At 42.5% G+C, this 12,226-nt stretch overlaps 1 protein-coding gene across 1 annotated transcript in view; it reads right to left on the bottom strand.

Annotated features, from left to right (window-relative positions):
• The window catches only part of LOC109889632 (sodium-dependent neutral amino acid transporter B(0)AT2-like), a 46,621-nt gene extending 34,957 nt beyond the window's left edge, over positions 1-11,664 (bottom strand). The window contains exons 1-2 of the mRNA XM_020481203.2: positions 11,498-11,664; positions 9,182-9,731 (exon numbers count right to left, since the gene is read on the bottom strand). Coding sequence (XP_020336792.1) covers positions 9,182-9,509 — 328 coding nt within the window. The 5' untranslated portion in view covers positions 9,510-9,731; positions 11,498-11,664. The remainder of the gene's footprint in view (positions 1-9,181; positions 9,732-11,497) is intronic.
• Between the last annotated feature and the right edge of the window lie 562 nt (positions 11,665-12,226).

Here is a 12,226-nt window from a genome sequence, read left to right as displayed (position 1 = left end):
TAGCATTTTGCTGAGGCAATGGGGTGAGGTACACTATTTCTGTTCGGAATGACATGTGGCCCATTATTTACATGGTCCTCAATGACGTGCATGTTTACCTTGTTTACATGTGCATGTTTACCTGGCAACAACCACATGAGTGTTTCAAAGAGCTGTCAGTCAAGGCAAACTCATGAATAAAAGATCCCCGCCCACTCATTCTGTTCTTTCAGGCTCCCTGATAGTTAGAGATGAGAGAGGGTACAATTTCTTCAATTCTGAGCATTTTATTTGTGTAAAAATATTATGGGTGATGTTTTGGCTATTTTTACTTTGGAAATAGGATGACTGTGCAGGACCTTTTTAAGGACAGGAGTTTTTCAGGATAAAAAAAATGAAATGGAGATGAGCACAGGCAAAATCCTAGGGGAAAACCTGGTTCAGTCTGCTTTCCACCGGACACGTGAAGATTAATTAACCTTTCAGCAGGAAAATAACCTAAAACACAAGGCCAAATCTACACTGGAGTTTGTGAACGGCCGAGTTTTGACTTAAATCTACTTAAGCAAGACTTGAATGGTTGTTTAGCAATGATCAACAACAAATTTGACAGAGCTTGAAGATTTTGTAGAAGAATAATGCAAATATTGTACAATCCAGCCTGAATTTTTTTAATTCAGGCTGCAACAATTCAATGGGTATGAATACTTTCTGAAGGCACTGTATCTTGATTAGATAAGTATTCAACCCCCTGAGTCAATACATGTTATAATCACCTTTGGCAGCATTTATAGTTGTGAGTCTTTCACACCTGGATTGTGCAACATTTGTCTGGGTAAGAATCATCTAATAATGGTAAAATATGAACACAATATTTATCTGGACACTTTCAAATTGCTATATTGCTACTATGCAAATATGCACTTTCTGTATCCTGTGCATGTGATAAACATTGATTTTAATTGATATAGTATGTATTTACCAGAGACGGTAATGTGAAGAACAACATGACCTGTACCAAAGTGAGATTAGGATACAGGCCAAGGACTAGATAAAGTGTATTTTTGCTACTACTTTCACCACTTTTAGCCTTGAAATCTTTGGATGCTTACTACACTACCTTACTCACTCTGTTTAGCACATGGCCTCACATGTGAATTCTTAAAGAGATGATTGGGGTGAAGGTTTAAGATGCTGAATGGTTGTAGACCACAGGAGATTGGTGGTACCTTAATTGGGGAGGATGAGCTTGAGCTAATTCATAGGACTGAATCGAGACAGTCGGTCACGAATTAGTTTACATCCCTGTTAGAAAGCAATTATCCTTTGTCAAGATAATCCATCTACCTGACAGGTGTGGCATATCAGGAAGCTGATTGAACAGCATAATCATTACACAGGTGCACCTTGTGCTGGTGACAGTAGAAGGCCACTCTAAAATGTGCAGTTTTGTTACACAACACAATGCCACAAATGTCTCAAGTTTTGAGAGATTGTGCAATTGGCATGCTGACTGCAGGAATGTCCACCAGAGCTGTTACCAGATAATTGAATGTTAATTTCTCTAACATAATGCCATTTTAGAGAATTTGGCAGTACGTCCAACCGACCTCACAACCGCAGACCAGGTGTAACCACGCCAGCCCAGGACCTCCACATCTGGTTTCTTCACCCGCGGGATCATCTGAGACCAGCCACCGAACATTTGAAACTGTGGGTTTGCATAACCAAAGAATATAGGCAAAAACTTTCATAAACGGTCTCTGCGTGCTCACAGATGAATCCCGGTTTCAATTGTACCGGGCAGATGGCAGTCAGCATTTATGGCATCGTGTGGGCGAGCAGTTTGCCAATGTCAAACTTGTCTATATAGTCCAAATCAGGATGATCCATACTTTAAAAAAATATTTATATCAATCGATTGTACTTACAGGTAACAAACGATCCAATCATTATGGTGGGAGACTATAACACAGTGCTAAGTACATCAATGGTCCGTAAAAGAAATCCCTACAACCCTGACATTGTGAGATATACATGCAGACTTAATCAAGCTAGTCATCTTGATTACTTTCTTGCCTTTTTCTCACTTGCATCAAATGTTAAAAAGTATTGATAGGAGACAGAATGCGATCGGCCATCATCGAATTGGCCTTCACATAACATAACAGAATTTCCACGTGCAACATAAGTTCAGCATATCCCTTTATTGATTGGGATACGTTTAAAATGTACCTTCAGATGTTATTTAATTCAGTTTGTCTAAAGAGACAAGACTAACAAGGGAAATACAGGACCTAATAGTGCAGGTAGATATCAATAAATATGGTACTACAGAGATATAAAACAAGTTAGAGGAAAAACAAAAAGAAGTGGAGGATCTTCTTCAAGAATGATCTAATGTAATCTATTACAAAAATAAATCAAACTGGATGGAATATGGAGAAAAATGTACCAAATTATTCCTGAATCTTCAACACAGGAACACTTTCAAAAATTACTTGCAGAAACTCGTTAAAGACGGAGTCATCCATGAGTCTCCGAATGACATTTAGTCAGGAGTCAGACCTGAGCCAACTCTCCCTGTTTATCGTGAGGAGCCAAGGAGGAGACCAGAACCAGAGCCGGTGTTGGAGGTGAGCGAAGCAGAGACTGTGAAGGAGTTAATGGGGAAATTGGAGGAGAGAGAAATGAGGGAGTTGCTGTGTTGGTGCTTTTTGCATGGAATTCGCCCGACGGAACGTGTCGGGATTTGATGGCACCTGGGTTAGCGCTCCATACACGTCCTGAGGTGCGTGTTAGTCGGCTGGTGAAGTTGGTGCCAGCCTCACGCACCAGGCCTCCTGTGCACATCCCTAGCCTTGCACGTCCTGTGCCAGCACTGCTCTCAAGATCTCCAGTACGCCTTCACGGTCTAGCCCATCCTGTGCCACCTCCACACTCCAGCCCTCCGGTAGCAGCTCCCCGCACCAGGCTTCCTGTGCGTGTTCTCGGTTCAGTACCACCAGTACCAGCACCACGCATCAGGCCTACAGTGCGACTCGCCTCTCCTGCGCTGCCAGAGCCTTCCTCCTCTACAGCGCTGCTGGATTCTCCCGCCTGTTTAGCACAGCCAGAGCCTTCCTCCTCTCCTGCGCTGCCGGAGTCTCCCGCCTGTTCAGCGCTGCCAGAGCCTTCCTGCTCTACAGCGCTGCTGGAGTCTCCTGCCTGTTCAGCGCAACCAGAGCTGCCAGCCTTCATGGAGCAGCCAGAGCTGCCAGCCTGCATGGAGCAGCCAGCGCTGCCAGCCTGCATGGAGCAGCCAGAGCTGCCAGCCTGCATGGAGCAGCCTGAGCCATCAGTCTGCATGGAGCAGCCAGAGCTGTCAGTGTGCAAGGAGCTGCCAGTCTGCAAAGAGCTGTCAGTCTGCATGGAGCAGCCAGACCTGTCAGTCTGCATGGAGCAGCCAGAGCCGTCAGTCTGCATGGAGCAGCCAGAGCTGTCAGTCTGCATGGAGCAGCCAGAGCTGTCAGTCTGCATGGAGCAGCCAGAGATGTCAGTCTGCATGGAGCAGCCAGAGATGTCAGTCTGCATGGAGCAGCCAGAGCTGTCAGTCTGCATGGAGCAGCCAGATATGTCAGTCTGCATGGAGCAGCCAGAGATGTCAGTCTGCATGAAGCAGCCAGATCTGCCAGTCAGCCAGACTCTTCCAGATCTGCCAGACTCTTCCAGATCTGCCAGTCAGCCAGACTCTTCCAGATCTGCCAGTCAGCCGGGATCTGCCAGAACTGCCAGTCGGCCAGGACCCGCCAGTCGGCCAGGATCCGCCAGTCGGCCAGGATCCGCCAGATCCACCAGTCAGCCAGGATCTGCCAGTCAGCCAGGATCTGCTGAAACCACCAGCCAGCCAGGATCTGGTAGATCTACCTACCTGCCTGAGCTTCCTCTCACTCCTGAGCTTTCTCTTACTCCCGAGCTTTCTCTTACTCCCGAGCTTTCTCTCACTCCCGAGCTTTCTCTCACTCCCGAGCTTTCTCTCACTCCCGAGCTTTCTCTCACTCCCAAGCTTTCTCTCACTCCCGAGCTTTCTCTCACTCCCGAGCTTCCCCTCAGTCCCGAGCTGCCTCAGTCCCGAGCTGTCCTTCAGTCCCGATCTGCTCCTCAGTCCAGTGGGGTTCTGGGTGAGGACTACTAGGCCATGGTCAGAGGCGAGGGTGGACTATCCAGGGACGCGAGGAGAGGGGACTAAGACGTTGACTGAGTGGGTTCCACGTCCCGCGCCGGAGCCGCCACCATGGACAGACGCCCACCCGGACCCTCCCTATTGTTTTGAGGTGCGTTCGGGAGTCCGCACCTTAGGGGGGGGGGGGGGTTCTGTCACGCCCTGGTCTAAGTATTTTGTGTTTTTCTTCATGTATTGGGTCAGGCCAGGGTGTGGCATGGGGTTTTTGTATTGTGGTGTGTTTTGTCTTGGGGTTTTGGTGTGTATGTATTGGGATTGTAGCTAGTGGGGTTATCTAGCAAAGTCTATGGCTGTCTGGAGTGGTTCTCAATCAGAGGCAGGTGTTTATCGTTCTCTGATTGGGAACCATATTTAGGCAGCCATATTCTTTGAGTTTGTCGTGGGTGATTGTCCTTAGTGTCCTTGTTCCTGTCTTTGTGTTTTGCACCAGATAGGGCTGTTTAGGTTTTCACACGTTTCTTGTTTTTGTAATTCAGTTGTTCATGTGTACGTTTACGTATTAAAAGAACCATGGACACTTACCACGCCGCATATTGGTCCTCTGATCCTTTTCGCCTCTCCTCTTTCGGAAGAAGAGTAGGAAATCCTTGACAGTAATCTCCATTATTAGCTTGTTTTAACTACTTCTATAGAAATGGTAGTCTTTCAGGTACTCAGCAGGAAGGTCTGATTTCTGACATGATGACTCCTTGCTGTCCCCAGTCTACCTGGCCATGCTGCTGCTCCAGTTTCAACTTCCACCTGACTGTGCTGCTGCTCTAGTTTCAACTGTTCTGCCTTATTATTATTCGACCATGCTGGTCATTTATGAACATTGAACATCTTGACCATGTTCTGTTATAATCTCCACCCGGCACAGCCAGAAGAGGACTGGCCACCCCACATAGCCTGGTTCCTCTCTAGGTTTCTTCCTAGGTATTGGCCTTTCTAGGGAGTTTTTCCTAGCCACCGTGCTTCTCCACCTGCATTGCTTGCTGTTTGGGGTTTTAGGCTGGGTTTCTGTACAGCACTTTGAGATATCAGCTGATGTACGAAGGGCTATATAAATAAATTTGATTTGATTTGATTTGATTTCACTATTATTAAAAGAAGACCATGATGGCAAATCTAAAGATCCAGTCCAGCTAGAAAACTGGAGGCCTCTTACACAAAACAATACTAGCGAAATGCATAAAATTCAGAATTAAAAAGGTTTTCCAGGTACTGTTCATCCTGATCAGACAGGTTTTTTACATGGACAATACATTGGAGATAATATACAACATCTACTAGAAATAATAGAACAACATGAAACTTCTAAAGAAGCCAGGCCTGGTATTTATAGCATATTTTGAAAAGGCCTTTGATGAAGTAAGACTGGATTTTATATACAGTATAAATGCCTGAATTTAAAAAAAAAATCTTATTCAATGGGTAAAAGTAATGTATAGCAACCCCAGGTGTAAAATAGTAAATAGCGGCTACTTCTCAGAGATTTGAACTGTAAAGAGGCATTAAAAAAGGGGGGTCTGCTGTCAAATAACAACATTAGAGGATTACAAATGCAAGGCTTAAATACAAAGGTGTCCATGTATGCCGATGACTCAAGCTTTAAGTCTGCAAGCTAGATCCCTGCAATGTCTCATTGAAGATCTAGATAACATTTCTGTACGCTCCGGACTAAAACCTAATTATGACAAGTGTAACATATTACCTACTGGATCTTTAAAAAACACAACTTTGACATTACCCTGCAGTTTACCTTTAAAATGGGCTGACGAAGTAGACCTACTCAGTATTCATATCGCAAAATATATCAAAGAGCTCCCCACAATGAATTTCATGAGAAAACTAGTAATAGCAGACAAGATCCTACAACCATGGAGAAGTAAATACCTGTCTATTTATGAAGAAAAAAAATGACACTGATTAACTCCTTAGTCATATCTCAGTTAACTCACTTATGGCGCTGCCTACTCCTGATGATTCATTCATAAAAAAAAAAATATTTTGCTTTATCTGGGATAAGGTGTGCCTATCTATATAATGAATATGAACTGGTTGGGCTGAGATTATTACATATAAAAGCACTGAACCTTTCTCTAAAAGCTTCACTTATACAAACGTTTTACTTGAACCCAAAATGGTTCTCAAGTAGATTATGAAGAAAAGCTCATCCCTTGTTTAAAAATGGCCGTATTGCCTTTGTGCAGATTGCATATGTCTCATTTTTGATTAACTGAAAATTAAACCTTATTTAAAGTATCTTTCTTTTTATAAAAAAGCATTGCAGAGCTGGTTACAATTTAAATTTTATCCCACAGAAAAGATAGAACAAATATTACAACAACTGTTATGGTTAAACTCAAATGTGCAGGTTGATAAAAGACCAGTATTTATGTTTGAAATGGGCATTTTGATTTTTAAATGATATTGTCAATTGGAATTGTAGATTTATGTCTTTCATGGAGCTATCGGAATTGTATGGAATGGTCTGCTCAATCCAAGATTACAACCAATTGATCACAGCATTACAGCAAAACTGGAGGAGGCAGGTGGCAGTGGAAGGAGGTAGAGAACTGGTATGTCTGTCCAATATAAAGGATAAAAGTGTCATTTGAGGACCGGGATGTTGACAACTGTGCCATACAGATTGCAAAATAGCTGGGAAGAGATTTTTGATGTACCGATTCCAAAGAATAGGGTGTATGAGTTGATATATAAAGCAACCAAGAATCGAGGAGGGTTCGGGTCCCCGAAATGATTTGGTGGGAGATCTGTCAACGTGCCCTTGACCCTGGTTGCTCCTGTGACTCGCTCTGGATGGGAGTGTCTGCTAGATGACTGAATGTAATGTAAATGTTGAGCGATTTCACTGCAGGTAGATTGTACGTTTAAATATTCAATCAAAATAAAATATGTATATACAGTTGAAGTCGGAAGTTTACATACACCTTAGCAAATACATTTAAACTCAGTTTTTCATAATTCCTGACATTAAATCCTAGTAAGAATGTCCTGTCTTAGGTCAGTTAGGATCACCACTTAATTTTAAGAATGTCAGAATAATAGTAGAGAGAATGATTTATTTCAGCTTTTATTTCTTTCATCACATTCCCAGTGGTTCAGAAGTTTACATACACTCAATTAGTGTTTGGTAGCATTGCCTATAAATTGTTTAACATAGGTCAAACATTTCGGGTAGCCTTCCACAAGCTTCCCACAATATGTTGGGTGAATTTTGGCCCATTCCTCCTGACAAAGCTGTTGTAACCGAGTCAGCTTTGTAGGCCTCCTTGCTCGCACATGCTTTTTCAGTTCTGCTGACAAATTTTCTATAGGTTTGAGGTCAGAGCTTTGTGATGGCCACTCCAATACCTTGACTTTGTTGTCCTTAAGCCATTTTGCCACTACTTTGGAAGTATGCTTGGGGTCATTGTCCACTTGGAAGACGCATTTGCGACCAAGCTTTAACTTCCTGACTGATGTCTTGAGATATTGCTTCAATATATCTACATAATTTTCCTGACTCATGACGCCATCTATTTTGTGAAGTGCACCAGCCCCTCCTGCAGCAAAGCACCCCACAACATGATGCTTCCACCCCCGTGCCTCACGGTTGGGATGGTGTTCGTCGGCTTGCAAGCCTCCCTCTTTTTCCTCCAAACATAACGATGGCCATTATGGCCAAACAGTTCTATTTTTGCTTCATCAGACCAGAGGACATTTCTCCAAAAAAGTACGATCTTTGTCCCCATGTGCAGTTGCAAACCATAGTCTGGCTTTTTTATGACGGTTTTGGAGCAGTGGCTTCTTCCTTGCTGAGCGGCCTTTTAGGTTATGTCGATATAGGACACATTTGAATGTGGATATAGATACCTTTGTACCTGTTTCCTCCTTCATTTTCACAAGGTCCTTTGCTGTTGTTCTGGGATTGATTTGCACTTTTCACACCAAAGTACGTTCATCTCTAGGAGTCAGAATGAGTCTCCTTTCTGAGCGGTATGACGGCTGCGTGGTCCCATAGTGTTTATACTTGCGTACTATTGTTTGTACAGATGAACGTGGTACCTTCAGGTGTATGGAAATTGCCCCCAAGGATGAACCAGACTTGTGGAGGTCTACAATTATTTTTCTAAGGTCTTGGCTGATTTCTTTTGATTTTCCCATGATGACAAGCAAAGAGGCACTGAGTTTGAAAGTAAGCCTTGAAATACATCCACATGTATATATAAATATATATAAATACAGTCGGAAGTTTACATACACTTAGGATGGAGTCATTTACTTCTTGGTGACAGGGGGCAGTATTTTCATGTCTGGATGAAATGCATTCCCAAATTCAACTGGCTGCTAATTAATCGAACAAAAGGACCATTTGTGATGTTTATGGGACATATTGGAGTGGCAACAAAAGAAGCTCGTCAAAGGTAAGGCATGAATTATATTTTTATTTCTGTGTTTTTTGTCGCGCCTGCAGTGTTGAAATATGGTTTCTCTCTTTGTTTACGGAGGTGCTATCCTCAGATAATAGCATCGTTTGCTTTCGCCGAAAAGCATTTGACAGCAAGCAATCTGACATGTTGGCTGGATTCACAACACGTGTAGATTTAATTTGCTATCTTGCATGTGAGATTTCATGAAAGGTTGATTTTTATAGTAATGTATTTGAATTTGGCGCTCTGCATTTTCACTGGCGTTTGGCCAGGTGGGACGCTAGCGCCCCACATATCCCAGAGAGGTTAAAATAACTCTTATTTGGGGGGTTACTGTTATTGTTGCCTATTGCGGTGTGGTTCATTGTGCCATTTGGTGATTGTTACTAGGTAAGCTGTTAGCTATTAAAAGAGGAGAGACAGAGACACTCAGACAGTCATGTGACCACTGTGATGTTTGAGCAACACACACAAACACAAAATGTGGCAGGCTAACCTCTCCAAATCCTAACGCCATGGGCAGGCGACTTCTATACTCTAACCAATAAGAACAACAGCCACTCACCCCCTCCGTTCTTCTGACACAGGTAGGGGAACCTCCAGACATTGCCCAGGCCTACAGAGTAGCCCACCTGGGCCAGGATGTACTGCAGCTTGCTGTTCCAGGCTGGCCTCGCTGCATCATCTTCTGCGTCCGAGCCTTCGTCCTCCACGTCCATGTCTCCGTTGAGGCTAAGCTCCTTCCCTTCCCCATCACCTCTGCCGCCTCCCACGATCAGCGAGCTCTTCTTAAAGGAACCATCACAAGTGTCCTCGTGGGATAGCAGGTCTTTGACGGACTCCCTGACATCATCGTCAAGTTGTCTCTTGACGGCCTTGCTGTTTTTGGGCATTTGATAAAGCAGACCAGGGCGAGGGGTGGAATGTCTTTGGGCTAGTTGCGGGAGGGGTGTGGGAGCAGTGCAGTTCTGGTAGTTATTCTGAGATCCGGGTAGTGTCTGTACAAGGCAAGGGCTTAGAGATGGTCTGTCAGGGGTTGGATAAAGTATCTGTCTTGGAGGTTTGTGATGGAGGGTTGAGAAGGAGTTGTTTATTTCTTCATTGTCACAAAATGCCTGAGGGAAAAGAAATCCAAAAACAAAATTACTTAAGGGTACAATGTAAATATAAATGCAATATGCATTACTTCAGGGAAAACAGCATGAGGGTGTATGATTCATGGCGATGCAATAACTGTTAGATGTTAACACAGGACGCATGTTTTATGAAAATCAGACTACAATATTGAACTTTTCCTCATCAGCATATGGCAAAAGGAAATCAAACAAAATACTAGGGTACAACATCCACAACTCCAGTAAAGGCAGAATGAGAGTGTGTATTGGTGATATCACCACTCTCTGATGGTGACACAGAACTCATGTTTTAATGAAATCAGATACAGTCTGTGTATGACATCACAACAATGCACATAGAAATATTTACTTTATTTACTCAAAGAAGAGAGCGGAGGAGAGAGGAAGTAGGGGGGGGTCTGGGTCTGTCAAAAACAAAACGTTTCCATTCTTCTTATCAATTAAACCAAAACTAGTTATATTAATGTAATTTCCTTCCTATCCACAGTCTGTGACCACACTTGATTTGAATAGAATCACCCCTCATACTTCATCAGCCAGACATGGTAGTCTGGATGGTGTCCAACCTGATGTGTGCACATGTTAGAAAACTTGCCTTGGGCAATTGTTGAGGAGAAATAATTATAACAAATTATTTGTGTTCCTGTTTTTAATTTACTGAATATCTTAGAATAATCAATTCCGCACAAGGAAATCATATGACAAATGTGACCAAAATCGACGAATGTGCCATTGTCTATTTATTGTTTACATTTTACATTTATTGAAACATGGATTGGACTTTTGCTATGACAGGTCTGATATCGAGACGATCATGTATCCTCGCCTCTAAATAATTAATCCCCAACGCCAAGCACGAGGCAATTTGCATACCAACCCAAACACGCATTGTCCTCGCAACTCAACATGAGCGCAGAGAAAACCAACAGACGTAAAATGTAACAAAAAATGACCCCGAATATAGCCCTTATTAAGATATTAGTATAATAGTTGTGATGTGATCATGCTTCGGCCGATAGTTCTTAAAATCCCCATTGTGCATAAATGAAACCCCAAAAAGCACGAAATTATACAATGTTGCAATGGTGCAGAATATAGTAGTCTTCTCTATCCCTTTTGACCGACCCGTGGTTTAAGTGGTTAAATGATTTCCTTTGACCACTTCCAGATTAGCCTTGTTCATTCACCAAGTATGGGCTTCATTTCATCAGCAAATAAACGCACATTGTAATAAACGTACATTTTAGGGTGTTGGTGGAGTAATAAACTAGGCTGTAGCCTATATACAGAAATATTGAAACCTATTCATATTGTCTTGTTAATAACATTTGACTACTGTATTAAATGTACATGTGCATTTCTATCTATGATGAAATAAGAAATCGTTCCATGTTCCTAATGAATACGTCGCCGTATGGCATATTCCACTATAAAGGGCTACATAAAGCCATTAAAAAGGCAAGACATGCATGTGTATGTGGATACAAAAAATGCATGATTAAATACATAACCACATGTCGAAAAAGTAATGGATGAGAGGAATACCTGGCGCCATGTGGTTTATTCAAGAGACAATTTGTTGAAGGAATGAACATAAATTAATTATTCCCTCCCCGCCCAGCCGCATCTCCTCTGTAGTGCCATCCATGTGCGGTATTTCATCATACGCTCACTGCCCACATCCTGCGCAATGCAACAACATTCTATTCAGCTCAAAACATATATTTTATCTAAATGATGTTTACCTTTAGTATAGATTCGTCTTCGGTAAAAGTCAGATGTTGGTCTTTTTCGGAAAGAAGCGTCTCAAGGAATGAAATTGTGACAGAAGCACATGCACGGGGGAGACATCATCACTCGTGTTGCGTCTCTGGTCCTATACCGCCGGTGTAGTGTTGTGCGAAACAAACTCAAGATCTTCGACTAGTCTGCGTTTTAGTAATAGGCTACAGGCAGAGCGGTGATAGGAGTGCTCGGCTTCTCTCTTTGTCAATATTTGATCCAAAAGCCCATAATTTTTTGCTCAATTTATCCCTATATATTTAGGTCGATTTAACATGGTATACTTATATTCAAACCCCTCGTGAATGCGCACGATAAGCTAAATACTCGTTTTTAAAATGTCTAATCTCCCCTATTTGCACTTGGTATGATCCACTACTAACCTCTTACAATACACTGAACAAAAAAAACAAAAAAAAAACACAACATGAAGTGTTGATCGCATGTTTCATGAGCTGAAATAAAATATGTATAAAAAGCTTATTTCACTCAAATTTTGTGCAGAATTTGTTTACATCCCTGTTAGTGGACATTTCTCATTTGCCAAGATAATCCATCCAACTGACAGTTGTGGCATATCAAGAAGTTGATTAAACTCATGATCATTACACAGGTACACCTTGTGCTGGGGACAATAAAAGTCCACTCTAAAATGTGTAGTTTTGTCACACAACGCAATGCCACAGATGTCT

The sequence above is a fragment of the Oncorhynchus kisutch genome, linkage group LG4, assembly GCF_002021735.2.
Source record: "Oncorhynchus kisutch isolate 150728-3 linkage group LG4, Okis_V2, whole genome shotgun sequence".
NCBI classification, from domain to species: domain Eukaryota; kingdom Metazoa; phylum Chordata; class Actinopteri; order Salmoniformes; family Salmonidae; genus Oncorhynchus; species Oncorhynchus kisutch.
This window is presented reverse-complemented; position numbering and strand designations above follow the sequence as displayed.